Source organism: Aythya marila, assembly GCF_965140915.1.
Source record: "Aythya marila genome assembly, chromosome: 17".
In the NCBI taxonomy this organism is placed as follows: domain Eukaryota; kingdom Metazoa; phylum Chordata; class Aves; order Anseriformes; family Anatidae; genus Aythya; species Aythya marila.
In genome coordinates this window covers 8,067,996-8,095,149 of record NC_139058.1, presented here as the reverse complement: position 1 = coordinate 8,095,149, position 27,154 = coordinate 8,067,996, and the positions used below count along the sequence as shown (strand labels likewise).

The following is a 27,154-nucleotide window of genomic DNA, read 5'->3' as shown; positions in this document are numbered from 1 at the left end:
TGTCAAATTCTTTAAACCTCGATAATTTGCTTATGTTTTATATCGAGTTGCAATTATGCAGCGTGATTTAGGGTACATTTTTATCTGAATAATCCTATTACTTCATTAAAACTAGCAGCTGTGCCACTTAGAGTTATGTTAAGCTTGTCAATTCTCAAAAGGTAAGGTGGGTTTGACCAAGTCCTGGCCAGGATGCAACCCCTGGGCATTGCAGGCGGCCACCTTGGCAATTGCTTCGTGTCAGCTTTTTCTCTCGAATCTGCACTGAAATGTTTCCATAGTGTTTTGATGGAAGAACTCCACATCTTACAGATGAAATGCAAGCATAAAACATTTTTACAGTTCCATAATTATAGCGTTACAGTGTTAACTCGTGAGCTTGGCGGCTCAAGCTGTTAGGCTGGTGGGCTTGTACTTAATGACTATTTTCCCTAGGGTTTCACTTGGTCAAAATAGGATCTGATTTTTTTTTTTTTTTATGAATTCTGTGGCATGTTAAATGAGTGCATTTTTTTTTTTTTTTTAGAATTGTCTGCGTACTTAACTGAAATCTGGTCCCAACAGGGCTCTGTTATTCCTCGTAAACAGCAGAGATGAAAGATTTTGGTTTGGTTTGTTTTTTTCTCTAGGGATTTACTTGTAACCAGTTGAAATGTATTTATAGTCCGCTGAGTGTCTTTGGCATCTAAGGTTAGACTCAAAGAAGCAGGAAATCACAAATATGAGAAAACTGGGATTTTTTTTTTAGTGTGACATCTTAGTTTTCTACTGTGCCAAAATATATAGGGAATTTGATTAAAACTGCAGAGAAAGGGCTCCCCCCCCCTCCCCTATCTGAACATGCAAGTTACATTTAAGGTTTAATTTTGCATTGCATGTGTCTGATCGTGGAAGAGAACTGACAACGCTGAGCGTGCAGCAGCACTCAGGTCAGCTTGTCAGTCTGACTGAAAGCTAGGCCTTGGGAGAGAATTTAGAAGACTTGCCTGCATTTTTTTTCCCATTGTTGGGTAGGCTTTCACATTTATTAATTGTTACTGGGAAATCCCTGTGTAGCTAAACAATTGTACCCCATAGTGTTTGGGCAGCCTTGCACAAGCTTGTTCAAGTAGCGGATTGGTTTGAGTGGTTTCTTTGGCCGTATCATGTCATACTACCATGCTGATTTCTGAATTAAGAGCCAAGCATTTTATTTACTTATTTTACACGTTTACTGTATAACCTCCTGGCAGTGTAAAAGTAGAGTTCTCTGTTTGGTGTTTGTTGTTCTCAAGTGGCTTTCACAGAGGAGATGTCTCTGGGATGCTTGTCATGAAAATGTTTCTTTGTAGTAGATGGTAGGAGTGGAGTGCAATGGGTAGTTGTGTCTGAAGAGGTATTTCTCTTTGTACAGGGACGTGTTCACAGATGGCTACATTCCTGAATGTATTTTGTCTTTTCTTAACTCTGCTAAGAATTTCACTTTCTGGAAATACTAGAAAATATACTGGAAAATAATCTGGTGCTTGCAGTGTTGCACAGTTGCAAACTTTTTTTTTGAGGGGGAGGGAGTGTTGGTTTGGTTTTGTCATTGTTGCCTTTTTTTTTTTTTTTTTTTTTCTCTTTAATGTACTAATTATGTACTTGCATTTGTAGCTCTGGCTATGGGCCTGTGTGTTGCAATGATAGCCTTTGTCCGGCTGCCCAGCCTGAAGGTTTCCTGCTTGCTACTCTCCGGGTTACTAATTTATGATGTCTTTTGGGTAAGTGTTTTGTTTTGTTTTGCTAAAACTGTTCTCATCCTTTGGATTTGTAGTTGGCTTTGGGCCATTTTTACACGAGATGTACTAGTATGAAATCGATGAGCTTCATTGCTCCGTTCCGAGAAGTTAAAGTCTGCAGCAGAATACAAAATGATCTCCTCCCTAATTACTTAACAAAAGCGGGAACATGATCAGAATATTTCAACTTTGGCATATTGTAAGAAAAAGTTAGACCTCAAATTTTGAAACCTTGGCTGCGGATCAGAATAAGTGTTTCCAAGTAAATGGGAAGCCTTATCCACGCTCGTGCAGGACGTGCATGCCAACTTCTGATTAGCAGTGGAATCTGCAAAATAGAAATGCAAACTGATTTACAGCCAGTCAAGTTGGCATAAAATCTTACAGCAGTTTTACAAGAAACCTGACAGAATGATGTCCTTTGTAATACTGAAAGGATTTGGTTTTACCTTTGCATAACAGCGAGCACTGATTCAGGAAGGCACTTGTCGACAGCTCTGGCATTGAGTCAGTTTCCCAGCACGATGAGCTGTAGTGTAAAGGCCTATTTGAAATAAGTGTTGCATCATGCATTTTATGAGTGAGCACTGTACTCTCTTCTCTCTTCCAGCTTTCTCATATTTTCAGTGCCCTATTACCTGCCTTTGCTGGTGTTTGTAATCTGTTGATCGGTATCTTGGCATCATACAGTATATTCCAGTTATTCTACAGGATTAATAGTGTAAAAAACTTCATCTGATTGTTTTTAAAATACATTTTGTTTTTTATTATCAAACGTAGAATGTTTGTGTCTGGAAAAGTAGATCCTTTCTTTTCTTGAATAAATGAAGCAAAAAGGAAAAAAAAAAAAAAAAAAAAAGCAAGCCACTTTGAATTGCTGTGCAATTGCAGTTTGTCATTTTTAATGATTTCCTTCTTCTGTAGGTCTTTTTTTCTGCCTACATCTTTAACAGCAATGTTATGGTGAAAGTGGCCACGCAACCAGCTGATAATCCCCTTGATGTTTTATCCCGGAAACTTCACCTGGGACCAAATGTGGGTAGAGATGTTCCCCGCCTGTCGCTGCCTGGTAAACTTGTGTTTCCAAGGTAAAATCAGCAGTTCTTTTACAGTACTATATAAGAAAAGTATTTCCTGACTATACTTTTTATTAGCACTAACTCTTGGAAAATACCAGCTTAGTTCCCTGTTTAGTCACTCCTCCTTCATGATGAAGATCTGTAAAATAATGAGTTGTAAGGATTGGACGCTTTGCATTTGCTGTCTCATAGCACACAGATATGATGCTAATTGGGGTAAAAGAAGTGGCCAGTTCGGACCAGGATATTTTTTTGACATAAATGTGAGTTCTACCATTTAGTGGTCACTGTTGTAGTATGACCTAATGCTTAAAAGCAAAAAGAGCGTAAGTTTACTATAATGTTAGTCTTGATTAATGCATACTTGTGGGATGGGAGTTAGAAACTGATCTAAGCAACAAAGGTTACTGGGTTAAATGCTATGTTGAAGGGAGATTATTCCACATCTATCTGCTGTGGGGGTTCCTTGATGTTTCAGATTTTGAGCTAGTTACACGTAGGCCTGATACAGCAATAAACTCAAGCACTTCAGAAGTCGTGCAGTAGGCTAAGTTGGCTAATTTACTCTGTTCTTGTTTCTTTAGAAGCTGGGGTTCTAAAATTGCAGGGATTAGGAAATCGTTCTCTGCAATGATAAAAACAAAACTGTTTGGTTCATTCTGTGACAAATTAATTTGATATCATTTCATGAAAAAGATCCTGGGTTTAAGATACTGGCTGGTTTTAGTTCGTAATCTGCTTAGCGGTTGGCTCTTTTCTGGGAATCTGATAAAGCTGTAGGTTTATGTGCATTTTGTCCGAATTAAGCCAAAGATCATAAATCCATAAACTGACTTACTGTCACATATTAGAAGTGATCTACGTACACTAGAATGGAGGTGCAGTGTCCATCAGCGACGGTCAAATAGTTTGGTGAAATTGTTGGCTGGTACCTACCTCCCAGTCACGTTTAGGAGAGAGATGACTGAAATACCGAGCTGATGGATCTGTTACATCGAGTGACTTAGAAGAAAGAAGTTTAAACACTGCTGGTAGAAATAAACAGGTTTGGAGCAAAGTGTTATTAGTGTCAAAATAGGTAACGTTTAAAACTGAGCTGGAATGGTGATGATGTCACGTGAGGAAAAACCGTTAGTAGCAGGTATTTATGTAGGAGCTTCTACTACATAAAAGCTGGCCAGTTGAAAGTCCAGCCTGTGCAAAATGAAGCTCAAAAACAAAGTGGAGGAGTCTAGAGCTTGTCACCCTCTGTACTGGGCACAGACCCAATTTCAGTTGCTCTCCAGTTCCACAGGCAGCCACTTCTCCATGCTGGGGATCGGAGATATTGTGATGCCAGGTCTTCTGCTCTGCTTTGTCCTGCGTTATGATAACTACAAAAAACAAGCCAACAGTGACTCCTGTGGTGCCCCAGGACCAGGGAACATCTCTGGACGTATGCAGAAGGTCTCTTACTTTCACTGCACACTTATTGGATATTTTGTAGGTGAGTAATTGGTTTAATATGGATAGCTGCTTAGTTAGCAGGAGTGGGATTATTGTAGTAGGTTTAAAAGATGATGAAACAAAGGGTAAAGAGGCTTTGGGAGACTGCTTGGTTATGTTCTTTTTTGATCTTCCTCTCTCCATTTTCATTGGCATGGTCTAGGGAGAACAACTCTTCTAGAGTTCTGTTTTAAATTATTTTTGGTGTATTTTATTTAGAGGATGAAAGAGATTATCAGTGTATTTCTGTGAGAACTTTTTATACCTTGCTTTACTAGTACTGAAGGTGTCCTAGCTCACAGCTGGGTTGCACAGAAAAATATGGGAGTTTCTAGATGGGTTGTGCTGTGCAATAGTACATCCTGAGAATTAATTTTATAGATTCCCGCCATTTTTGTATTCTAATGTTAATTCTTATGATCCTGTGACATTTTAGCTCATGCAGAAAATTGTAAATAGCCACAACTAGAATCTGTTTATAATTTGATGTAGCCATTCCTTTCCTCACTAACACAAAATAGATTTTCCCCGAAGGTCAGGATATGTGTGTGCATATCCGGAACCTGTGTAGTCCTTTAGAAGATGAAAAGGAAAGATTGTCTCCTGCTTGCCTCCCCCCCCGTCGCCCCCTGCCTTTCCCCCATATGTTCCTTTTGGGCACGTATCCAGGAAAAGCATTCCTGGTGTGTACAATCCTTCCTTGCAGCCCCTCGTTTCTCAGGCGAGAGGCCTCAGACCAACAGTCTCGAGAGGTACCGGTGCTGGAGGAGCACATAAACCAATTTGGTGTGTGCTTTCAGCTTCCTCCCCTTTGCCTTTTATTATGTTTGTGTTGTGTTATTATTAGCTTAGTTTTTGAGATTTAAAACCGAAGCAAGTGGCTCAACAGAGCCTAATACTAAAATAGAGCAACTTCCCTTTTTGCTTGTTTTGTATCTCTTCAGGGAAAGCTAAGCACAAGCAGGTAACTTTTCCGTAGACTGTCTTAAAATGGTGGGGAAGGAAACCACCTGTGGATGAAATGATAGAGAACATCCATGAGCTACTAAAGATATTTATAGGCACTTTTTTCTTTTACAGGTCTATTAACTGCAACAGTAGCTTCTCGTATTCACCGGGCAGCCCAGCCTGCCCTCCTGTATTTGGTACCTTTTACTTTATTGCCGCTCCTCACCATGGCCTATTTAAAGGTAAGATAGGATTATATATTCCTGTCAGGAAAGTGGGGATCAGCTGGAAGCGAGATCAGTGCTCGTGCACTGGGCACCGGTTCTCACAAGGATGCTGCATGCCCTTGCTCCTCCTTAACAGCCGCAGCCAAGAACTGAGGTACTGCTGCTGCTGGGGTGGATCCTCATTTTGGAGGACTAAGTAACAGACTTGTTCCTGAACTAGAAAATAATCTATGCATGTAATACTTCTGAACTTGTTTAGTTTACGTTTGCTGGTACTTTAAGTGCTGTTTAAATTAAATAAATGAATTTCTCCTCACCCAGCTGGTTGTGAAAGAAAGCATTTGCGCAAAAGCTGGATAGAGAGAGGAGAGGCAGATCCTTATTTACCTATTTCCAGTCACCTGTTCTGAAGTCAAATTTCAAAATGTAACCTTTACTGTTTCAGGGCTATTGTTGAAACACACATCTAGCACTCTAGACTGAAGCATAAAACAGGGCAAAATTTTCCACCCACATAAAATGTTTTTCTGATGGGAAGGAAATACTGAGGTCAATCTGTCACAAAAATAAGGCATTTCGACATGTTGTGGGAAGGATGTATTTTATGGTCTTTATTGTAATCTGCAAAACAGGTGGAGAATAGATTTGCTTTAAGATATGCTTACGTGCATTTTACGTATATACATGTATTTTTAAATCTGGATTCTAAATGGGCTTTATGGTTTCTGAGTGAATGGTCCTCTGCTGTTTCACTGCTGTTTAGGGCGATCTACGTCGCATGTGGTCTGAGCCTTTCCACTCCAAGTCCAGCAGCTCCCGTTTCCTGGAAGTATGATGGAACAGATAGAAAGTGACCTGAACTTCTGCCTTGGTCCTTTTCACTTTGACTTGTGGCTTTGTCATCGCCGAAAGCTGGACAGGCTGGTACTTGGGAAGGTACCAATTACAGGACTTGTATGAAAGGACTTTGCATTGAAAGGAGGAAAAAGAAAACAAGCTAAGGTTCTGGAGCTCCATGCGACTCCGTATCTCCCTGCAGATGTGGAACTGGGGACCCTTTGTGCAACTGCAGCCACTTTCCTCTTTTCCTCGCTCTAACGGATTAGTACCAGACTATTACCTATGTGAGAGAGGAAGAGACAGACTAGAAACTGAAAACGGCTTGAAGTCGTTCAAAAACTTGTGAACACTAAAAGAAAAACGGTTAGGCAAACTGAAGCTTCTTCAGCAAACGCTCATATACATTGGGACCAGTTTCCTGTTGGACTTCGGTTTTGAAAAGAACTGAGACAGAAGGTCTTCTGTCACAATATTTTTTTTGTTGTTTTTGGTTTTTTTTGATTTATTAAATATTTCCTGTGGTGTGAGGTTACTTATTAAATCCACAGACATTGAGTGACTTCTTGCAGTAAACATATAAAAATTTGTTGTAACAAGTTACGTTTCCACCCAGATGTCATGTTGCAGTGAAAAAGGGCACGATTTTTATACATATATATATACACACATATAGATATATATATGAATAAATAAAAAAGAAAACCTGCTAAGATCATGCTATGTAGCAGACAGGGGCTTGCTGTAATTTTTAGCATGTAGAGCAGTTTACTCTGGCTTTCTTGTATATGAATCTACAATGAGCTGCTGTTTTTTCTCCCCCCTCCTGAAACTGAACCTGCAGTTTAAAAACAAGTGTAGTATTTGTATTGGTTGTACTCACGGACTTTAGGGGATATTTGATTTTGATCAATGTAGCAAACTAGGGAAGAAAAAAGTTGAAACCCACCCCTGTTGGTTTGAGGGGGGAGGGGATGGGAAGGGTGTCTTTTTTTTCTTTTTTTTTTTTTCAGTTTTTTTACAAACAGCTCCCTTGCAGGTTTTTAGTAGATCCTTCTTGACCCAGTGCATGTATTATAGCAGCAATTGTCTTTGTGCTTTCTGATCATAGTAATGTATCACTTGTAAATACATTTTTTCTATTTTCTATTTTTTTGTATTTTTTTGCATTTTGTTTCATTAGTGTGCTGTATTTTTTCCATGCCCCTGCCCCTTAAAGAAAAAAAAAAAAAGAAAAAGAAAACTGTCCTTTACTGTTGTGACTGGTCAGAGTTTGTGTGTTGACTGCTTTGTACCTGACAGCCTGTTAAAATGTGTTGTGCTGTTTTCTTAAGCCAGCAGTTCCAGTTAGGTTAATTTATTAACTGAAAGGCCACCCTGAGATAACCAGAACTTTCGTCCATTAAAATATTTTACCAAATTGTGTTTGGGGGGCAGCTCTGCTAAACTTGTACCTCTTGTTAGTCTGATGCTGATAAGTAGCTAGCTGAGCAGAAGGAAAGCAGGATGAAACCTGACTGAGCAGCGAGCTCCCTCGGGGTATCGCTGCTTTGCAAACAGGTAAGGGAGCTTCGGTGGAACGTCTGACCCTTTCTGCTCTGTCCGTTCTTACAAGAAGAGCAAATTCAGCCTGGTAGAAAATATCGTCTGGCCATGCTTCGCAATGCAGCTGTCTGGCCTGTTTCTAATTAACGTGCTCCTCTCTCCTCCTCAGGCAGGTCTGTCACGGCTCACGGGCCGTGGGGCTGAAGTGGCCGAGTGGCCTCTGAACCAGCTGTGAGTGCTCTGACACAGGTAGGGCACGAAAAAACGTTGGAAAGCAGCACGGCAGTTCGGGTGGGGGGGCTCTAAGGTTTTCAAGTGAGTGGGTGGCAGGGGGGATGTTGTGTTTTTATTTTTTCCCCCAATTCCTATCTTTAAGTCAGTTGAAAACATTTCATTATCAGCTCAGTTTTATTGAAGTAAATCTTTTTAAATTAAAACTTTGCATTTACAGTTAATAGCAGGTGTAAGAGCCCGGACTTGCAGTCAGCTTGGGCCAAAAGGAGGGTGTTGTTTTTTTATCTGCACACCTCAATCTTAAATTGAACAAAATATTGATAAGGGTGTTCAGAAAGAAAAAACACTTTTTTTTTAGTGGTAGCAAGCAGTGGGATAACATTTCTAGATCCAGTATCCAACTGGTAGCAATGCACATCTCAAGTGCTTGCTGTTTCTTGGGAGCATCTTCCTGCCTTTAGAATTAAAATAAGCGGTCTTTCTCTGGTTTTGCGATGGCATTTTCTAGTCCGTTCCAGGAAGCATGCCTGTGAGTTTTCTACACTTTCTACATTTTCTACACTTAAAAGGCATTCTGGAGAAAGTTCTAGAAGTGTCAAGTGACAAATGCTTAATGAGAATTAATCTAGCTTTCCAGAAGAGTCTTGGCCTTCCTCTTTTAAGCTGTATTGCCCTGTGACACCGTGTAAATCTGACTTGCACCAAGATTGCAAGCCACTTTCTCTTTACAACCAGTTGGGTTGTAAACGCAGCCGTTTGTTTCTGAACTTACAGGTGGTATCTGCTGCTCCGAAATGAGCCCCTGGCTTCCCAGGTGGACACCTGCAGCTGCCAGGTGAGCAAAACTGAACTGACAGATGCTTGCTGCCCCTTCAGCGTGGAACAGCAGCCCACCGCTGGTAGGAAAAGGATTTGGTGCTTTGGAGGGGTTAACTGAGGCATGACTGTTCTAAATGCAAAGCTGTTATATTTGCAGAGGCACAAAAACATTCTCCTGTTATTTATTTAAGTTAAAGCTGTAAAACTTTGTCCTACAGCTCTCCTGTCAACAACACCTCAACTTTTGGGGCGGATTAGAACAGGTTCCTACCTCAGCACGTAGCTGCTGGCACCCTGAGCAGACACACGTACCTTCTGGCCTTGTTTCTTCAGCGTGGCCAACTGCACATTTTCTCAGATCAAGGATGAAACTGTACAAAGTGCTGGGTCCTTTGGCTTTCTGAGGGTGCTCTAGGGCCTAGATTCCCTGTCCCTGTTAGGTCCTGTTCATGCCTTCTTGGTTTTACATTTTGTTACACTCCTTCATTAAATACTTGATACAAATTTGTGCATTGTAATCTCCAGCCATCTGCTCTTTCTTGTGAAAAGTTGTCAGAAGAAATATTCTAGAAAGTATTCGACTAATAAAAGCTTTTATGTAGGAGGTTAAAAGGATACTGGCAATAAAAAGTGATTGACGCGTGTGTGTTTATAGCAAAGTTAGGACAGGGACCAGAATTGTGAAATGCAAAGCTGTTAAAAGTTCTGGATCCGGTTTTCTGCTGTGCCTTTAGGAACAGTCAGCTTAGAAATGTCACTGTTCGTCTCTTGAAGTTTCCCCTAAGGTCACACCCTTAGTCTAGAAAAAGATTCTGAGTTCAGAAAAGACCTGGAACAGTTTTGCCAGCCAGTGCAGATGAAGTATTTTACAGCACTTCTATACTTTTACAATACAGGCTGCTAATTCTGTCTGTGTTGGCCCAGCAGGTACAACCTGTGAAGCCTCGAATCCGTGCCCGGACCTCTGCAATATTGCACGGCGCTGCCTGCACAGGCTGAGGAGCACATCGGGGTGCCAGCGCTGTGGTTTCCATCGCCTCACACAGAAGCCGTTTGTGGAGATGAATGTTTCCTGTCTTGAGCGTGGAGGTACGGTGTGTTCTCAGAGAGAAGGGGAAGGAGTCACTGAAGCAATGAGGAAACACAAACTGACTGTTGGGTGGCTTCCCCAGCTTAGGGTTGACCCCCGTTGGAGGGGGAAGTGCATGCGCAGCTCCCAGGTATTTTTCTTTTTGTACAAGTAGTGAACGTGTAGAATTTGTTATTAATATTTAGCTAAACAGCAGTAAGCTGCATTTTCATTCAAGTTGTAACACTGCCAGATTTTCTTATCTCGGTTCCATTTATTTTTGTTATTCTTACAAGTATTTTGCCTTTTAACTTCAGCCAGTCTTTCACATTTGTTATTTTTTAAGCCGTCCGTGATCACTAACAAAACCAGAATGTGTGACTACGTTGTCTGTGCTATTTTATGAAGGCTCTCCAGTTAGGCAGAACAAAATCTAATTTAAAAGCAAAATCATTTGTCCTATTTTTCTTAACAGTAAAGCTGACAGAAAAGACCAGTAGAGGAGAAAAGTGTTCTGGTGTGAAAGCAATACTGTGCTAACTTCAGCTGAGCCCCAGCAAAACCTTTCATACACTGCTTAAACACGAAAGACTGAGGGCATTGCTTGGGTTTGTGTCTAAGAGGTGTGAAGCTGACAGAGGTGAGCCCCATCCCTGTGCTGGTAGGAATGGAGAAGTCAGAGAGGGCTCCAGGCTCCAGCAGCTCCTCGGTGCCACACCGAGCGGCAAGGCCGGGCCAGGAAGGATGTGGCTAACGCCTGCGCTCCCCAGGAAGAGATCTGTGCTTCTCCCCTGTGTGTGCTCAGCTGTGACAGCCCAGAACAGCTCGTCTTCTCCTTTAGTCTGCTGAGAACTCATGGAGGGATTGTGAGCCACATATATGTGGTATGAAGTGTGTCAATTCTAACTGGTGGGTGAGGGGAAAGCAGCTCCCCAGTCCTGGAACTGTGTTTCTTCTGCTGAAGGATTTGTTAGGGCTCCACAGGAACTGCTGGAGCAGGAAATGCCAAATAGACCTGCTGCCATCGTGTGATCAGTCCTCCTGCCCTGGAAACTGGTCTTGAACTGGTGAGTTTACCTCCAGATGGAAACACTTCCAAGGTTTCTCCTGCTTCATTCCCTGCAGTCTGTTGTAACCGATCTAATGTATGTTTAGACCATTTGGGGGCAAAAGTGTCCTTGAAAAGTGCAGCTGTGCCTTTTTTTTCCCACTCTTAACTTTCATGTGACCTGATTTTCACATCTTGGTGCCTTAACTTTGCAACCTTTGCCCAGTTTGTAAACTGACAAAAACGTTCAGCTTCAACCTGAAATAGAGCCTTTCCTGAAAGGAAGCCTGGCCCTGCCCACCCTTACCAGGGGAGCGCTCTGTCTGGGGGTGGCTCTTTGTAAGAGCTCTCTATTTAATGCTGCAAAACTTGTTTGTGTTTTGCTCTCTCAGCAGTTCTCTTCTGTAACAGCCCCGAGGAACAGACGTTCATGTGTTAAAGCCAAAATTACCTGACAGCAGCAGAGAGGAGTCGGGTCTCAGCATCCTGCTCAGGAGAAAGCCAGCTCTTTGCTCTGGGAGCTCTGTGGAGGTCTTTGTGTGTGACTGTGCTGTTTAACCCAAAATATTGCTGAGAACAGTGCTCTGAGACAGGTTACAGATCCCTGCCTGAATCTGGCAGCAAGGAAGGTATTGGAAAAGCTTTTGTTTGAAAGACTTTGCACCCTTGCAGCATGGTGGTTTTTTTGTTTGTGTTAGTAATAGCAAAAGGGAACTCTGTAAGAGGCTCTGAGCACATTCCTAGGCTCCTGAAGCTGATTGTAATGCTGTACCTAGACCAGTGATTTTTGACCAGCTGCACCCTTGCTGTAATTCAATGCTGTGCAGTGTAATATGATTACAGACTATGGCAGAGGTGCAGCACTCAGCAAATTGGCATCAACTCTGCAGCTGGTAGCCTCAGTTAATATGTTGGCTAGGTCAGCTGTCGCGCTGATGTCAGAGCCAGCAGGCAGCTTGTTAACAGGCACGCAGCACACTCTCAGCAAGTTCCCAAAGGTGGGCTGTGGGCACAGGTGCAGCAGCAGGGCTCCCCAGGAGCAGGCAATTACTTGATGCTGCCCCTGCGTTCTCTGCAGAAGGGCCACACGGGATGCTGGTGCATCCATTTGTAGTTTGTAGCAGGGTGCTGTTGGCTGAGATGCTCACAGTTGGACTCCCGCTTTGTGAGCGTGCGGGGCAGCTCCACTCTGCTCTGAAGAGAAGCAGCAGTCATTTAATGGGGTTAAGTGAGGGGGCGTGAGGGGGAAGAGGCACAGGCTGAAAGCAATGAAGGTGTGGGAAAGCAGATCTAAGAGAAGCAGCGAGATGAGAGGGAAAACAGCAGCAGGTGTGCCCTAAGAGTGACTGTTCTGGTTCACTGCAGCTGCAGCTGGACCTCAGTGGCTGAGACCAGAGAAGTCCAGCACTGAACAGTCATGGTGCGGTCCCAACGTCTTCCCTTTCTTGCAGCAGCCAGACCTGCAGCACCTGCTGCAGCAGAGGAGAAAAAGTCTTGTGTAAATAATCTCTTGCCCCTCCACAGCCATGCAAACAAGCCTTCCAGTGGTACAGGCAGAAAGCAAGCCAGAGGAGTGTCTCATGGCTAGAAGCCTTTCATAATTTACAACACAGCTGAAATCACTGCCTGGCTGTTTCTGGTAATTGTTGGGTCTGTGAGACCAGCAAGGAGAAATGTGACGCTTTGCCCCAACGTGCCATTGCCCTCTAGTGCCCAGCAGAGGTATTTGTGTTACAGGGACCTGTGCACGAGCAGACACCCCCTGCAGCTCCAAGTGGCGTAACGTGTGGGCAGGCCAGGGTGGTTTACGCCTCGACCTCGTGGGACTGGAAGAAACTACTCTACATGAACTCACCTTTGAACTAAAAAACAAAGTGTGGAGTAGAGGTGCTTTAAAAAAATCAGGTTTTATTTGTCTTCTGTGTTCTCTTTTATGTAATAGAATTGTGCTGGTTTTTGGCCTTTTTTTTTTTAATTTGCCACACAAATGACACCCCAGGAACATAACCATTTACATCTAGTGTATGCATTCTTTGGACAAGGGTGTGGGCCACACAGGTTTTAGTCTTAGTCCTGGCCCTCTTTTCCTGATTTTAGAGCTTCTTGTTTGGCTGTTTCATTGTCTAAAAGTTTTTTTTGGCCAAGGATAAGTGGTTGAGGATATGTGCTACTGCCAAAACTTCCTGGTAAGGTTTTCTGTATCACCTGCGCGTTTCCTAGATGTTGCCCAAAATACATTATAGACTAAAGGCTGTTACTGCCACTTCATTCACTTTCTTTCCTGTTAGATAGTTGTTCGTGTAATAAAAGCAGTTTGGGGGACATTTATTCTCAGTGTCTCAGCTATTGCAGCTTTTCTGTCCTTTGCTTTTACAACTACATCCATAATGGCCTGAGCAAGCAGGGTGGGGGCTGTGTTGTGCAAGATGGGTTTTCATTTTCCTTACCTTTGTTTTTCCATCCACACGCACCATCACAGCCTGTGTCAGAGCCCTTTGTGTGCAGGCAGTACCTGTGGCCTCCCCTCTAGCTCCACTGCTGCTGGCAGTGGGGAGCAGTGCGCTGCTGCTGCACTTCTTGGTATGGCCTGTGCTGCACAGGGAGCCCACCACAGAGCAGCCCACACCTGAAATTCCTGAATCCAGCAGCCAAGGCAGCGTAACCTGCAGCTTGGGACAGCACAGGGGGCACATCCCCGTGCCTCAAACCGTGGCACTGAATATCACATAGTGCTCGTGACAAAGCCTCACAAAGGAAGCCACAGGGAAATGCACAAGAAGGCAGCTGACTTTACTGCACAGCAGGGTCACTCGCTGTGCTACCACAGAAAAATGCTCTGCTAGGAAAAGGCCTGTGCTCACCTACACCCACAGGGTGCCTCCTCCCTCCTGCATTCAGGCCATTGCTTACAAACCAAAGTATGGTCCATGCACCATACTTTGTCCGAAGAAGAATCAGCACATTTCAAAAAGAAGGGCAGTTAATCACTGGTGAGGAAAACTTCCATCATTGTCCTCGTTCACAAGACTGGATCGCTGTTGTGCACCGCTAGGAGGTACTTTGGGGCACCGTGGTGCTCTGACATTCTTCAGCCACGGTAAGCCTTCAGCAGTTGACCTGCTATCACCAGTCTTTGGATCTCGCTGGTCCCCTCGTAGATCTCAGTGATACGAGCATCGCGGTAGTGACGTTCTGCAGGCATCTCTGTCACATAACCCATCCCACCCAAGATCTGGATGGCCTGAAACGAAGGTAGCAGGTTACAAAGGCAGCAGGTCAGTCCCAGGACTTTGTTCTCCACAGCCGCCATAAAAAGAGTTAATCGTACTGCGTGCACACCTGGAGGGGGCACACAGGGGAATTACAATTGCCGAGTAAACAGGATTAGAGCTGGTTGTAACAGCAATATCGACATCCCAGGCAGCAAACAAACTACTTCAGGGGTATTTGTTAGTTCTTCCATGGTCAACTCTTTTTTTTATATGATATATTCTAGCAAAGATTAAATTCCACTCCCCCCCCTTTCCCTAGGAGCTTTCCTCAGCTTGCTGTGTGAAACGGGGAAGTACCACAACCCGGCTTCCAGCATGCTGTGTAGTTACCTGATGAGCGATGCTTGTTGCAGCCTCTGATGCCGCCAGCTTGGCCATTGCCGCTTCCTTTGGGGAAGGAAAACATCACTGAGGATGCAGCGATCACAAAGAAGGAACGCCCCATTTGGACATTGAACCCACTTGGTGGTTAAACACCAGCAGCAGGGGCTGGGCATGAGCTGAGTGCAGCACTGCCGTACGTCACAGGGGTTTCTTGCCTCCTGCCTGTGCCCAGAGCTGTCGCTGCTAGACAGACAGAAGGGTGTCAGTACCTTCGTGAAGGGCTTCCCATTGTCTTTCAGCATCGCAGCTCTCCAGGTCAGCAAGCGCGCCCCCTCCAAGGCCACAGCCATATCTGCTAGCTTAAACTGCAACGACAAACACTGCCTTTGGCCAAGGTGGCTGCCTCTGACTGCACAAGCACATACACCCGAGTGTCCCACCTCTGAGGCCAATACCGCTGGAAAAGGAGCGGCTCCACCCTAAGAGTCTAACTGTTTGAAAACATAAACAATTACCTCGCGTGCCCCAGTCAGTGCTGAGTGCACACTGTGCCCCTGGAGCCAAGTCCCAGTGCCCACGTGCACCTTTCTGCCAACCCCAGCAACATGTGCACCTGACGGGGCAGGCAAGCGCGTACCTGGATGGCCTGCAGCTTGGTGATGGGCGACCCAAAGGCCGTCCTCTTCTCAGCATAATCCACCGCACAGTCCAGGGCTGCCTGCGCTATTCCCAGTGCCTGGGAGGCGATGCCGATCCGGCCTGCATCCAGTGTTTGCTGAGCAAGACAAAGTATGTGTTAAATCAGGTTGTAACTGATCAAATGGTACACACTGACACACGCACACAGACATGCGCATGCGCCCTGTCTGATTTCATCCACCTTTAGAGATGACCCAGGACAGCTCTCCTTGGCCAAAGTGTTTAGGGAAAATGCAAGGTTTTCCCTCAATCTACAGGTACAAAATGGAAGGCTAGAACATTGGGAGATGAAAAAAAAAAATAATAAAAAAATAAAACCGTTCCTGCTCACACCATGCCTCAGCATCATCCCTCAATCAGAGAACTGCCACACTGGGTCTATGAAAAAAACACTGTCATTCACCAAGCTCTGTGACCGTGGTCTCACGTGCTGCCCAGAAGGGGCTCTGCACTAATACTACAGCTCACACTGGCAGCTCTCACCAACGTTATCCTAAGTCTGAAAATGGATTTGGAAGTGGCCAGCTGGGGAACTACTGCGTCACACGGCCACAGCTGCAGCGCTGAGCTGCCTCTTACCATGGCGATTTTGAAGCCCATTCCCAGCTGCCCCAGCAGGTTGGCCTTGGGTATCCGACAGTCCTCGAAGATCAGGTTGGCCGTGGAAGAGGCGCGGATGCCCAGCTTGTCTTCCTTCTTCCCCAGTGACAGCCCCGGGGTTGGCATGGGAACGAGGAACGCGCTAATGCCCTGCAACAGGAGCCAGACTCCTAGGAATGGTGACGACCTCCCACCCACCTGGGTGCCAGCAGGCTTCCTGCAGATGCTTTTCACAGGAGCCGTGCGACCAGAAAGAAGGGGAGGGCTGAGGCAGAACAATAAAGCCTGCACACATCAGCCCTGCTCTGCAACGCCTGCACAGCTTGAAATACCCTGCATGGTCCCCCCAGGGCTCCTTCAGAGCGGTGCTCCCGTCACTTCCTTTACTCCCACTCCTTTTCCCGACTCGCGGAACACACCCTGTGCTTCAGGGCTTTATCTGTAGTAGCAAACACCACGGCGGCCGAGGCATCCCAGGCATTGGTGATCCAGGCCTTGGTGCCGTTCAGGACCCACTCGTCACCATCCAGGCGTGCCACTGTGGTTGCTGCTCCCGCATCGCTGCCATTTCCTGCGCAAAGCAGCACAAAAACCATTCAGGTGGTCAGCGGCAGCTGATGGTGCAAAGCCAGCGCCTGCCTGCAGCCCTGCTGTCAGCTCGTGGCACCACCTGGAGCTGCATGGTGTCACCACTGTCACCACCGTCCCTCCCACAGTGGCTCCACACAGGAAGGGGAAAAGTCAGTGGCAGAGCTGCCATCTCCAGGGCTCTGCTGGCACAGAAGGGATGAAACTTTTCAGCACGGGCCGCATGGTGCCACGCGTACCTTGGGCGCTGAGACTTCATTTAAATGAAGCGCTATAACCCAGCTGTCTGCAAACTGTTAGTTTGACAGACCTAAAGTCTGTTCTAAACCCGACTAAGGAAAACAGGTTACCCTGTGCCCTTTGCAACTGAACGGGAACAGTCACATCACCTGGCTCACTGAGAGCAAAACATCCGATTTTCTCCCCGCTGGTGAAGGGAGTGATCCACTGGTGCTTCTGTTCCTCAGAACCAAACTTGAGTATTGGCCCTAAATACAGAGACTTTGAGAACGGAGAGCTGAGTTAATGCCTGCTGAAGGCACGAGCAACCCACAAACCCCTGAATACCTCAGTGCTCCCCAGCACACCAGAACCCACCCCAGGAACAGCTCCTATTTCTCCGTTTCTCCCGTACGCCCCTCTCCTACCACCACCCTGGTGCCAGGCTCGGTTCAGGCCTGTTCCCCTGGCGCATCCCCAAGGCACTTACATTGTTGACGCTGACGATGACGCCCGTGGACGCGCAGCCCCTGCTGATCTCCTCCACCGCGATGGAATAGGCCAGGTAGTCCAGGCCTGCGCCTTTGTACTCCTCCGGCACGTCCATGGCCAGCAGCCCCAAGTCCCCCATCTTCTTCACCTGCACGGGGAATGGAGCAGTAGGGCGCTCTGCTCCCCCAGCGTCCCAGCACACACATCATGCAGACACACGGTGATACAGGACAGCTCATGGCAGGGCTGCACACAGGTGAAGATGTGCCTGACTCCTGGTGAAATGGGAATGTGGCTGAGCAAACTGGTAGGTGACCCCAGTGGCTTCGACAAGAGCTGTACATGGTCACTGCTGCCTGGGATGAGCTCCTGCTCAAAGGAGGGAGCCCTCTGAAGGCGAGACAGGCAGCTACACCCTCACCAGAATTACCTCAGCCTCCCACTGTTCTCCCCTCACAGTGCCCCTGTGGGTTGGAAGCCCTGCATGGGAAATCTAGCTGATAAAAATGTCAGAACTTTACCTTCCAGTCTGCTGTGGTTCAGCCTAGGACTGCACAAGGAAAGAATTTTACAGAATGAGTGACCCACAGAACACCGCATGAAGGCAATTTTTCATTCCCATTAGAGCCAGGTCTTGCTTTCCTGAGAATTTAATGGCTGGTCACGTTCCAAATTATTCCAACCTTCAAATTATACCCCACCTTCCTCAGCTGGACCCCAGCTTAATTCAGAGCACTGCCTTGCTCTACATCTCTTATTAATACCTGGCAATATACAAGGGAAAAAACAAGCTGTCCTCTATTTTTATATTTAAAATGCAATATAACAAATTTAGCCCAAGCTTTTTCTGTTGCAGAAGCAAGTGTATTACCAGGCTCTGCTTGCTTTAATAGGACCTGTGAATTTTAACATTTTTCCATCCTGTACAGACACCCCAAACACTCACCCTTCTCTTCAAATCCAGAGGATGAATGAAGGACAGCAGCTAGTTCTACACATGTTGCTTTACATTAATAAATATTGTTTACAATTTGAGTTTTCCCCTACACATTCATGTGAAAATATTCAACAATCAAATGTAAAAATCTCAGGTAAGACCAGTGAAGTAAGACAGAAGCTGTTTCTTCCTTAGAACAGGTGTGCCTTTCCTGGCTATCTTCCTTACTCCTGAATAGGAAGGAGGAATGTAATATAAGGAATAGAATAAAAGGAATATAACAAAACTTGCATGCCTCTGACACTGCTTGCTTGGAGCCTCTTGGCTAATGGTGTAACTGTTTATTTTTCTTGGGCTTAGTATTTCACCACAATGACACCGGTGCAGCAGCCTGCTCCCCACGGCACAGACTGGCTGCAGTGATTTGCACAAGGCCTGAGCAGCGCCTCCACTTCCTCACAGCCCTGGGGGTGCCCATCAGCTGCCTCCCGACCTTCACACAGCCAGAACCGTGCCCAGCTCTCCTGGGGCTCCTCACTGCAGACCACGTTCAGGTTATGTGCGTGCAATAAGAGTTTCAGCGCCTTGAGAAGTCAGTGCTGTTACAGCCCCCGGGGCAGTCACTCAGGGAACTTAAAGAGCCCGGAGGGTCCCTGAGCGCCCGGCACCGACACGGGCGGCGGCGCTGCCGATAACCACGCACCTGCTGCGCGGGGAAGCGGTGCTCCCTGTCCAGCTGGGCCGCCAGCGGCATCAGCTCCTTCTCGGCGAAGTCGCGGCAGGTCTGGCGCAGCATCAGGTGCGTCTGCGGCAGCTCCGCGCTCTGGTACACGGTGTGCAGCCGCGCTGCGGGCGGGGCAGGCGTCAGGACGGCGGCGACGGCGGCCCCGGGGTCACCCCGACACGGACCGGCCCCGGGCGGCGCCGCAGGGCCCGGGCCCGACCCCCCCAGTCCCGAAGGGCCCCGCACCCCCCCCGCGGCCCCAGTGCCCCCCCCCCGGCCCCTCCCCGCCCCCGGCCTCACCCCGGGGCGCGCCGCGGGACAGCGCCAGGGCCAGGGGCAGGGAGCGGGACAGCGCCGCAGCCATGGCCGCTGCCGTGCCTCAGGGCAGCGCGCACCGCGCATGCGCCACGTGCCGAGGGCGGGGCCGGCTTTGAGAGACACCCCGCCCCCACAGCGCCACGGCCCCGCCCCCCGCATGGCCCCGCCCCCCGCGGGCAGCACCGGGCACCCGCAGCGGCCCAGGGCGCGGGCCCGAGCTGGGCGCTCAGCGCCCCCGGCCAGCACCGCCGCGACACCGCCACCTCCCGCAGTCACCTCTAGCTCGAAACCACTTTATTCGTCCCCAGCCCTCAGGCAAGCAGGTGAACGTCCTCGAGCACGGAGGGCAGGCTGCTGCCGGTGCTCCCCGGCAGTGAGGAGCCTTGAAAATCCCAAGGAGAGCACGCAGAGGAAGGCGGTTCCCAGAGAAAGCGGGGGACAGGGACAGCAGCGCCCAGCCCGGGACCAGGGACGCCTTCCTTCACGAGCTGCGACATGGACATGTATTCCTCAGTCAGTCCCCAAACAGCTGTCCAGGAAGTTCACTGGCATGAGTCCAAAGCACTCACTTCAGAAGTGTGAAAAAGAGGTAAAAGAGGTCCTGGTCCTAAGAGGACAAACACTGGAAAGATTCAGGATGCGTGGGGTTGGTCCCTTTGTTAGCGCACAGCACGATCCCAGCCCTCTTCCAGCTCGGCACAAGGGACCTATGAAGCTGCCTGTGCAGGTTCCTGTCCTCGTGCTCAAGCTCTGCCTGGCACTAAAGCATTTCCCCTGCTGTCAGTGCCCAGCTGGGGCTGTTCACCTGACAAGGGGGAGATGCCAGCAGAATCCCTTCCTAGCTCACGGGCGTGAGCACCTTTGCTCCATCGTTACAGCATCAGAGCGCACGGAACCGAAGGAAGCTGCTGTTAGATCTGTTAGATCACTTCACCAAGGACATCACCCCGCCTCAGGGATGAGTGCAGAAGTCCCTGACCTTTTGGATTACAATCAACTTTTTCAGTGCTGGGTTGCCCTCTTGTAGGGCCTTATTTCTGCAGCATGCTTTTTGGGCAAAGACCTTCTGATCCGGCAAAGCAAGCATCCAGCTAGAAACTGAGGGATGCCAGCGCTGCCTGCAAGCCTCCTGGTTTTCCTCCAGCTTTCCTTCCCTTATTGCTGAGTAGATGATACATTCACCAGTGGGAAAGCCACTGCCTCGGTGCTTTTTTCTCATCACGGCTGAGGTAATGACTGCTTAAGACAGGAATCAGCTTTCCTCCAAGCGCCCACGCTGTACGTACCAGCAGGGTGCTCAGGCTGGCCCGCGGCACTTCGCAAGGCAGCGGCCAGATGGCAGCCGCGGCCCGAGCAACGCTCCCGGCCCCGCAGAGCCGCCCGCAGCCGCCCGCAGCTCGCACCCGTCGGCACTCACCCGTGCAGTGACTGCTGCTGCTCGCTCCGGTCTGCCTTCCCCTAAGTATCTGTACTCGGGGACACGGAAAGCAGGCAGGAAACGTCACACCCATAAGAAAAACAGTTCGCTTCATACAGAAAACGAGATAAAAGGAACGTTGAAAGGCACCTGGATTTATACTACATAAAAATTCAGCTCAATAAGCTAAAACACCCTGGGAACAGCTAGCGGCCTTCTCTGACCCTACCTGAGCAGCTTCGAATGCTTTGGGGTGGAAAGCACACCTCTGGGCAGCTCTGCAAACATTCTTCCAGCAGAACAAAAGTTTCCCATCTCAACAGCGTGACATGAGGCTGCCCAAAGGGCTGCTGCAGGAGGCACCTCGAGCTCCACCTGTACTAACCCTGAAATAACTAACCAAGATCCCCTCGGTGCCTTTGGAGATGCTGGCGGGGAGCGATGGCAGCACAACTGTTCTTCATCTTTCAGCCACGCAGACCTCACCCCTCCACATTCCCAAGGCATTTGTTGTGGTTGCTCATGATTAATGCTCCACCCAGAACAGGTCATTTGTTGTGGTTAATCGTAATTAAAAATCCTTCCCAAGAGCTGGAGATTCTTTCGTGACTGCCCCCCCACATACTCTCACTGCTTACGCTGCTGCTCGCTGATCCTCTACGCCAAGGCTCCCATCATTAATCTGTGAGGGAAAGGCAGCGGCTTCCTAGTGCTGTCTACGCACGAACACGCTGTGATGCCCGCCCCAATTAATCCTGCTCACACACAACCTATGCAAATCAGCCTTAATACAGCAGGTATCCGACTGCATCTGCCAAGGGGTTAGGTTTCAGCTATCCCAGGGAACGAGTAGGACTAACACCAGCAAGTGTCTCTAGCCCAGACACAGTTTAACTCCCCCGCCCAGCAGGCAGGGCTGACCAGCCCAGAACGACCAGACTTGAACCAAGCAAGCAGAGAAGGGTTCTGCTCGCTGGGGTTCTGCATGGTCAGGAGCTGGGCACCAGCGCAGCTGCTGGGAAGGCAGAGCTCTCTGCTACTTCCTATCGCCAGATCCCAAACGCTGCTGTGAAGACACCCTCTGGTCTGGCAGTCGCTAACTCAGCAGGAGACTTCCTCAAATATAAATAAGCAGCCAAGTAAGCAAAGCAATGATGGGAACTCCGACAATTACAAAGAGAATGTCAGTTCTCACGTTTTGGTCATTAAAGATCCCCCTCTGTAACACTGAATAATTTGACCTGGGTTTTTTAGCTGCTAGCACCTCAGCTGAAACAAAGCAAATGGTAACAGCACCATCCCTCCTTCCAGCACCTCCGATATTCAGGTTTAAAAGGTTTTAAAGTATCCAGAGATTGAAGCCTAGGAAGCTTTGCTTCCTAAGTGATTTTCCCCATTCTCCCTTTCTCCTCTAAGCCCCACTAAACCGACACCTCCCCTGCACCCCAGCTAGACTGACAGTGTGCCATTGGTCCAAAACCAATACATTCTGTAGCAAGAGCTAAAAATCCTACACAAGGGGAATCAAGAGGAACGATAAATATACCGAGATTAAATTCAGCTCTAAGGTTGACCCTTGAGCTCCAAAATTCAGCAATTTGCTTGCAAAAGCTCAGACAGAAATGCTGTCAGACTGACTCAATGACCAAACTGGATAAAGCCTCTTTTTCCCCTCATCTCTTCTCCCTAGTGACATCTCTGGTAAAATACAGATCGAGCCATTCCCAGGGGGCTGCTCAGACCCCTGGAGACAGAAAGAAGATTCCTGCATCACTCAGAAGCTGAATTAGTCTCTTATTTTATCTTTCCCACTGGAGAATATCGGGATGCACCCTAAAAAGCAACCTCAGCCACGCTACAAACTAAACCACTATGCACGGAAGAGATGATCTATCCAAGTGAAGAAGAGATCTGCTCTTCAGGTGTCAGTGGTACCCGAAGGGGGCAAATTGTCCTGCTAAGAAATAGCTTACCCGAATAATCTGACCTCTTGAAAGAGGGTATTCACCCAATAGGTGAAACATCAGAAGCACTAAAAGTGCAACCTAAGCTATAAAAACTGTAACAGCAATAGTTTTCTAACAGTGCCTCTGATCCATAACCTAACCAGGGTACCAGAAGGTATCCAGAAATGGAGAATGACAGAGGCTGGATATGTTAAGAATGGTGGATAGTGAAGCATTGCAGGGAGAGTTCCTTTACTTTTGGGAGCTGTCTTCGTTGCTTCGTGTGTTCACCCTCACGCAAGGAAAAAAGGTTTGACGAGAAGTCTTGTTGCATGAGACGACAACTCCAGTCTGGTCCTGGACATCTGGAATGGTAACGGCAGCACGGCATCCACGGACACACACGGTTACTGTCCTCCATTGTACGCGTAATCGGCCTTGTTGTGCATTATCAACTTGTTGTCCACAAAGTAAAAGCTGTCTGAGCGGGTCTCATATGGATTTTCAACCATCAGGCGGACTGTGAAAGAGAAAGCTCAATTACATTCAACAGCCTGCCACACTCCGGTGGGCAGCACGAAGTCAGAATAAGAAGGGCCCTGCCGCTCTGCTGGATTTACCAGGCTGATGCTCTGCCCTACCCAAGTAAGAGAAGCAAACCACTCTGCTGGGCACGCTTCAAAGGCTCCGGCCTGCCCTTCCTATTCACAGGACAAGCACTGCCAAAAGCAAACAAACAGGGGTGGAGTAATCTCTCACAAGGCATGGAAACTGTCAGAGCCTCCGCTAAGGCAATCAGTAATCATCGTCTGTAGGCAGAGAGGCTGCAATCTGCAAATAAAAGCAAGGGGCTGCACTCCCCATGTGTACACAGAGGAGGTGCAAACACTGCGCCTCCTCCTGCAGCCACAGAAGGGCCCACGCCACACGCCCCTGCTCTATCCACCCCCTGAGGTCAAACATACCCCGCACAATGTGTATTTGCAGAGATTTGGGCGGCTCAAAAACACACCTCTCAGAGAAAAGCCAGATCTGTTCCAAAGCTGGAGGCTCAAGCTGTAACAAGCAAGCGCTGAAAACAGCCGTCTGACTACTGGGAGAACCCTTCTTCAAGGCTTCCTTACCTTCTGGACTATTCTGTTAGGCATTAGGCACAGAAGCCCTGTAACTGACCAGTTCTTCTTGCAGTCTGTGACTTGACAGTACAGGTTGTCTTAGGCTTTCATTCCAAAGGTGGAGAATTTGCAGCATAAACGTGTGACTCAGGATTAAACACAGCCTAAATGAGGAACGTGTATCTACCTATCCCTGTCCCTTCATCCCAGTCACAACTCTGCACAAGCAGAGAGAAAACAAGAGGGAAAAAATCAGCATATATGCATACAAAAACACAACAGCTCAGTATGGAGAGGGAGGTACTTACTAAGGTCTTCTGAGAGCTGAGGGAACTCATAGATGTGTTCGCATGTGTTCCTGCTACTGGGGATGCAGAAGCCAAAATCAAAGTCAAAGTTCTTCAGCAAGCGATCTCGGAAGTAATGTCTCTCGATCATTCGAAAGTTTGACACTGGCTTTTCTCCCACTGTAAATTCCACTCTGTAAGCCAAAAGTAGGAAAAAAAACAGCTAAGAGAACCTTCCTCTCTTCCTACTGAGAAGAGCCTTTGACCCAAGACTACACAAGAATCCAACAGATTGTTCCAGGAAGAGATGCTTAGATATTCTAAGTGCAAGAAGGGTTCTCTCTAGCCTTTGACTCTAGTTACAAACCGCCAGTGACACTGTATAAACATCTCATTCTCCCCTCTATGAACTCTTACTCACGTTGCACCGACAGTCCGAAGACGAAGAAACGCCGGGGTGAACTGGTAACGAACAAAGCGGCCTGCACTAGCGTCAAGTTCACTGTTGTCATCTTCATCGTCATCGTCTTGCTCTAGAAAATGCACCAGCTCAGAGTTACTCTGCCAACAGCATGCATGTAAAGTAATACCGGCTAGCAGGAATATCAGGACAGCCTTGCTAGTACTTAGGCATTGAACGTGAAGGTATTTAACAAACGGTTTGAGACGCACACTAGCATTAAGAACTACAGAGAAGATCTGATAAGACAGCTGGCTCAGCCTTGGTGGTTCCGGAGCTAAAACCGCCCTCAATCTCACAGGATATCCCCCCTAGTAATTGCCAAAACACATGTAAGAAACTCTGTGCCCTGCCCAGCCAAGAAGGGAAGATTCGCAGCTGATAATATTTCCCCCATCACACTACAATCACATTTTTATGGCAAAGCTAGGAAACTCCACAGCAGAGGAAAACTCAGTGTTGAGGTAAAGCAAAGGGATTTAGACACCAGGGATACTGAAAGCCCTTTCTGCTTAGCATGAGCCCTGCACTGCAGCTTCTCAGTTCCCGAATCCCTCTAGCCTCTTTGCAATGTTAGGATAACATACCTGAAGCAGAAGGCTTTGCAATTTCAAACAGCACTGTTCCAGTCTCGAGGTCTCGGATCTTGAACCTGGTGAAGTCGATGTTGTAAATGTTGTCCTCAGGTTTGCATAAATAATCTAGAATAAAGAGAAAACACATAGTAGCATTTCAAATGATCTCTGAGTAACTAGTAAAGGAATCTGTGTTCCTTGTTTTTCTTTTTTTTTCTTTTTAACTAGCCTCTTAAGATACATACTGCAAATTGCTTTTCAGAAGCTTCAGGCAAGCAGGACAAAACTGAGGCTAGAAGAAACAAAAGCACGCTAGGTGCCAGGGAGCAGAGCAAGAAAGGAATCCGGAGAGAAAGGCAGAGAGCGGCATCCCAGAACAAAACCAACAAAAAAAACCCACACAACTTTCTGAAAGTTGTAAGAGGAGCGGCGTGAGGGGGGCCCAGAGCGCTGCCCCTCAGCCCCCTCAGCGCCCGCAGCCCCCTCAGCCCTCACTCACTCTCCGTCACCCGGCACAGCCCCAGGACGTGCTCGGGCCGGACGGTCTCCAGCGCCAGCAGCTCGGATTCAGTCCACAGCGCCCCCGGCCGCGTCGCCCCGTCCCCCGAGCCTCGGCGGCCCCGCAGGCGGCTGAGGGCTCCCCCGGTGCCCGGCGGCGGCTTCTTCTCCGGCCCCGCCGCCGCCGCCGCCCTCGCCTTGGAGCCGCTCATCGCCCCGCCGCCGCCGCCAAGATGGCCGCCGCCGCCCGCGGTAGCTATGGGAGCGGCGGGCGGCGCTGCGCGGGTCAGAGGGCGCGGGCGCTGCCTAGCAACGCCGAGGGGGCGTGAAGCTAAGCAGGGCCCGCCGCGTGCGCGGCCCGGAGGGGAGACCGAGTGGGGCTGTGTGTAACCCCCGCCTCGCCGCCGTTTGGCACCGTGTACCCGCCCCAGGCAGTCCCGGCCCCGGTCCCGGTTCCCCGGTCCCGGTTTCCCACCTGCTGGGCGGCCTCGGCCCAGTACGGCCCAGCTCGGGGTGCCTGCCCCTGTGCTGGGAGCCCCTCCATCCCGGGGCAGTGGGGCATGCCTCACGGAAAAGCCTGGAGTTACCTAGGGAAATAAAAATTATCTGGGGAAATAAAACCCAACCGAGTGGGAAAATAAAGCCACCGAGCAGGCAGCACGGCCCCGGTTCCCTGGCACAGGGCCAGCAGCACCACAAGCCAGCCCCCACAAAGCGGCTCCCAGGCCTCACCGTGAGGGAAGCCACATCTCGTTAATTGAATCAGGGCCCGAATCCCGCAGGGCTGCGGGTTAATTACAGGGAACGGGAGGCCTCTGTCCTCCAGGGAGCCCTGCTCCTTCTAGGAAGCAGCAGCACGCACTGTGCTGTGTGCCAAGGCTGCGGGGCAGCAGGGACTCCGAGCCCACAGAGCCCAACGCTGAATGCATGTGGGGTGACTGGAAACATGCTTAGAGCAGCAGGTACTGATGGCTGCTGCTGCTGCTCATAAGCAGCTATTGCCAACAAAGTGCTCTTTCTGGAGCCTGCCCGTGTTGGTGCTCCCAAATCCTCCTGGCTGAGGTGGGTTCAGTCCCTCCCAGCCACAGGCAGTGCCTCAGAAAAGGCACAGGACCAATGTCCCTCGTGCTCCAGAGCAGCTGGGATCGGGCACCCAGGGCAGGAACGTGCCACGTTCCCTCTGCTCCACCTACAGCCCCTTCCAACTGCCATCATCTCAAGCCAAGAGTGGGACAGCTCACAGGCAGATGGCATCTCTGGCACTCCTGAGGTGAACAAGGGGCGAGGAGGGCAGCAGCAGTGCTGTCGGGAGGATGTTGTGCAGCACAGGTCACGGTCTATTGCCCCGACCAGCCGGGGAGGTGGCAGCAGGGCGGTGTGGGACAAGGAGCAGCAGGGACAGGGGCTCAGCTGCAGGCTCAGGGCTGCAGTGGTGCTGGGGGGCAGGGTCCCCCCTTTCCCCAGCATGACAGAAAACCAACCATCTTGTCCAAGTGACAATATAATTCTGTTTATTTTCCTTTAGCACACTGCTGGTTAAAACTGCCAGACAGTAGATTTCAGAACGTTCCCTCAACCAAACATCCTGGGGAAATTAAAAAATAAAACAGCTACTGTGTACCAAAAATAAAA

General features: G+C 48.4%; 2 protein-coding genes across 8 annotated transcripts in view; one reads left to right on the top strand and one right to left on the bottom strand.

The window, feature by feature from the left end:
• Positions 1-11,576, top strand: part of SPPL3 (signal peptide peptidase like 3) — a 61,754-nt gene extending 50,178 nt beyond the window's left edge. For 2 of the 6 annotated variants that reach the window (XM_082774193.1, XM_082774194.1), the window contains exons 7-13: positions 1,636-1,742; positions 2,685-2,848; positions 4,126-4,325; positions 5,405-5,514; positions 6,263-8,130; positions 8,890-8,950; positions 9,862-9,981. In XM_082774193.1, coding sequence (XP_082630319.1) covers positions 1,636-1,742; positions 2,685-2,848; positions 4,126-4,325; positions 5,405-5,514; positions 6,263-6,334 — 653 coding nt within the window. In that variant the 3' untranslated portion in view covers positions 6,335-8,130; positions 8,890-8,950; positions 9,862-9,981. Of the gene's footprint in view, positions 1-1,635; positions 1,743-2,684; positions 2,849-4,125; positions 4,326-5,404; positions 5,515-6,262; positions 8,131-8,889; positions 9,015-9,858; positions 11,071-11,443 lie in introns of those variants that run through there. The other 4 variants (XM_082774192.1, XM_082774191.1, XM_082774190.1 and 1 more) reach the window with 4 other exon arrangements.
• Positions 11,577-12,982: 1,406 nt separating this feature from the next.
• ACADS (acyl-CoA dehydrogenase short chain) lies at positions 12,983-25,772 on the bottom strand. Of its 2 annotated transcripts, XM_082774188.1 has the most exons (13): positions 25,524-25,772; positions 25,037-25,150; positions 24,411-24,522; positions 24,011-24,183; positions 18,886-19,028; positions 17,244-17,393; positions 16,924-17,035; positions 16,366-16,517; positions 15,926-16,096; positions 15,285-15,422; positions 14,917-15,012; positions 14,654-14,710; positions 12,983-14,292 (listed from the first exon to the last, which is right to left on the bottom strand). In XM_082774188.1, exons 1-13 carry the CDS (start codon positions 25,732-25,734, stop codon positions 14,140-14,142), a joined length of 1,782 nt encoding a protein of 593 aa, XP_082630314.1. In that variant the 5' UTR covers positions 25,735-25,772; the 3' UTR covers positions 12,983-14,139. The 2 variants fall into 2 exon arrangements, with proteins under 2 accessions (XP_082630314.1, XP_082630313.1); XM_082774187.1 differs by lacking the exons at positions 24,011-24,183; positions 24,411-24,522; positions 25,037-25,150; positions 25,524-25,772 and adding an exon at positions 19,207-19,318 and having other exon boundaries at positions 12,995-14,292.
• Between the last annotated feature and the right edge of the window lie 1,382 nt (positions 25,773-27,154).

Coding starts and splice junctions, on each gene's coding strand:
- ACADS (XM_082774188.1), bottom strand. CDS start 25,734: ATGAGCGGCTCCAAGGCGAGGGCGGCGGCGGCGGCGGGGCCGGAGAAG. Junction 24,184..24,410: donor CTTCGGACTGTCGGTGCAAC/GTGAGTAAGAGT, acceptor TTTGGCTTACAG/AGTGGAATTTACAGTGGGAG. Junction 15,013..15,284: donor CCAAGCTGCAGGCCATCCAG/GTACGCGCTTGC, acceptor TTGTCGTTGCAG/TTTAAGCTAGCAGATATGGC.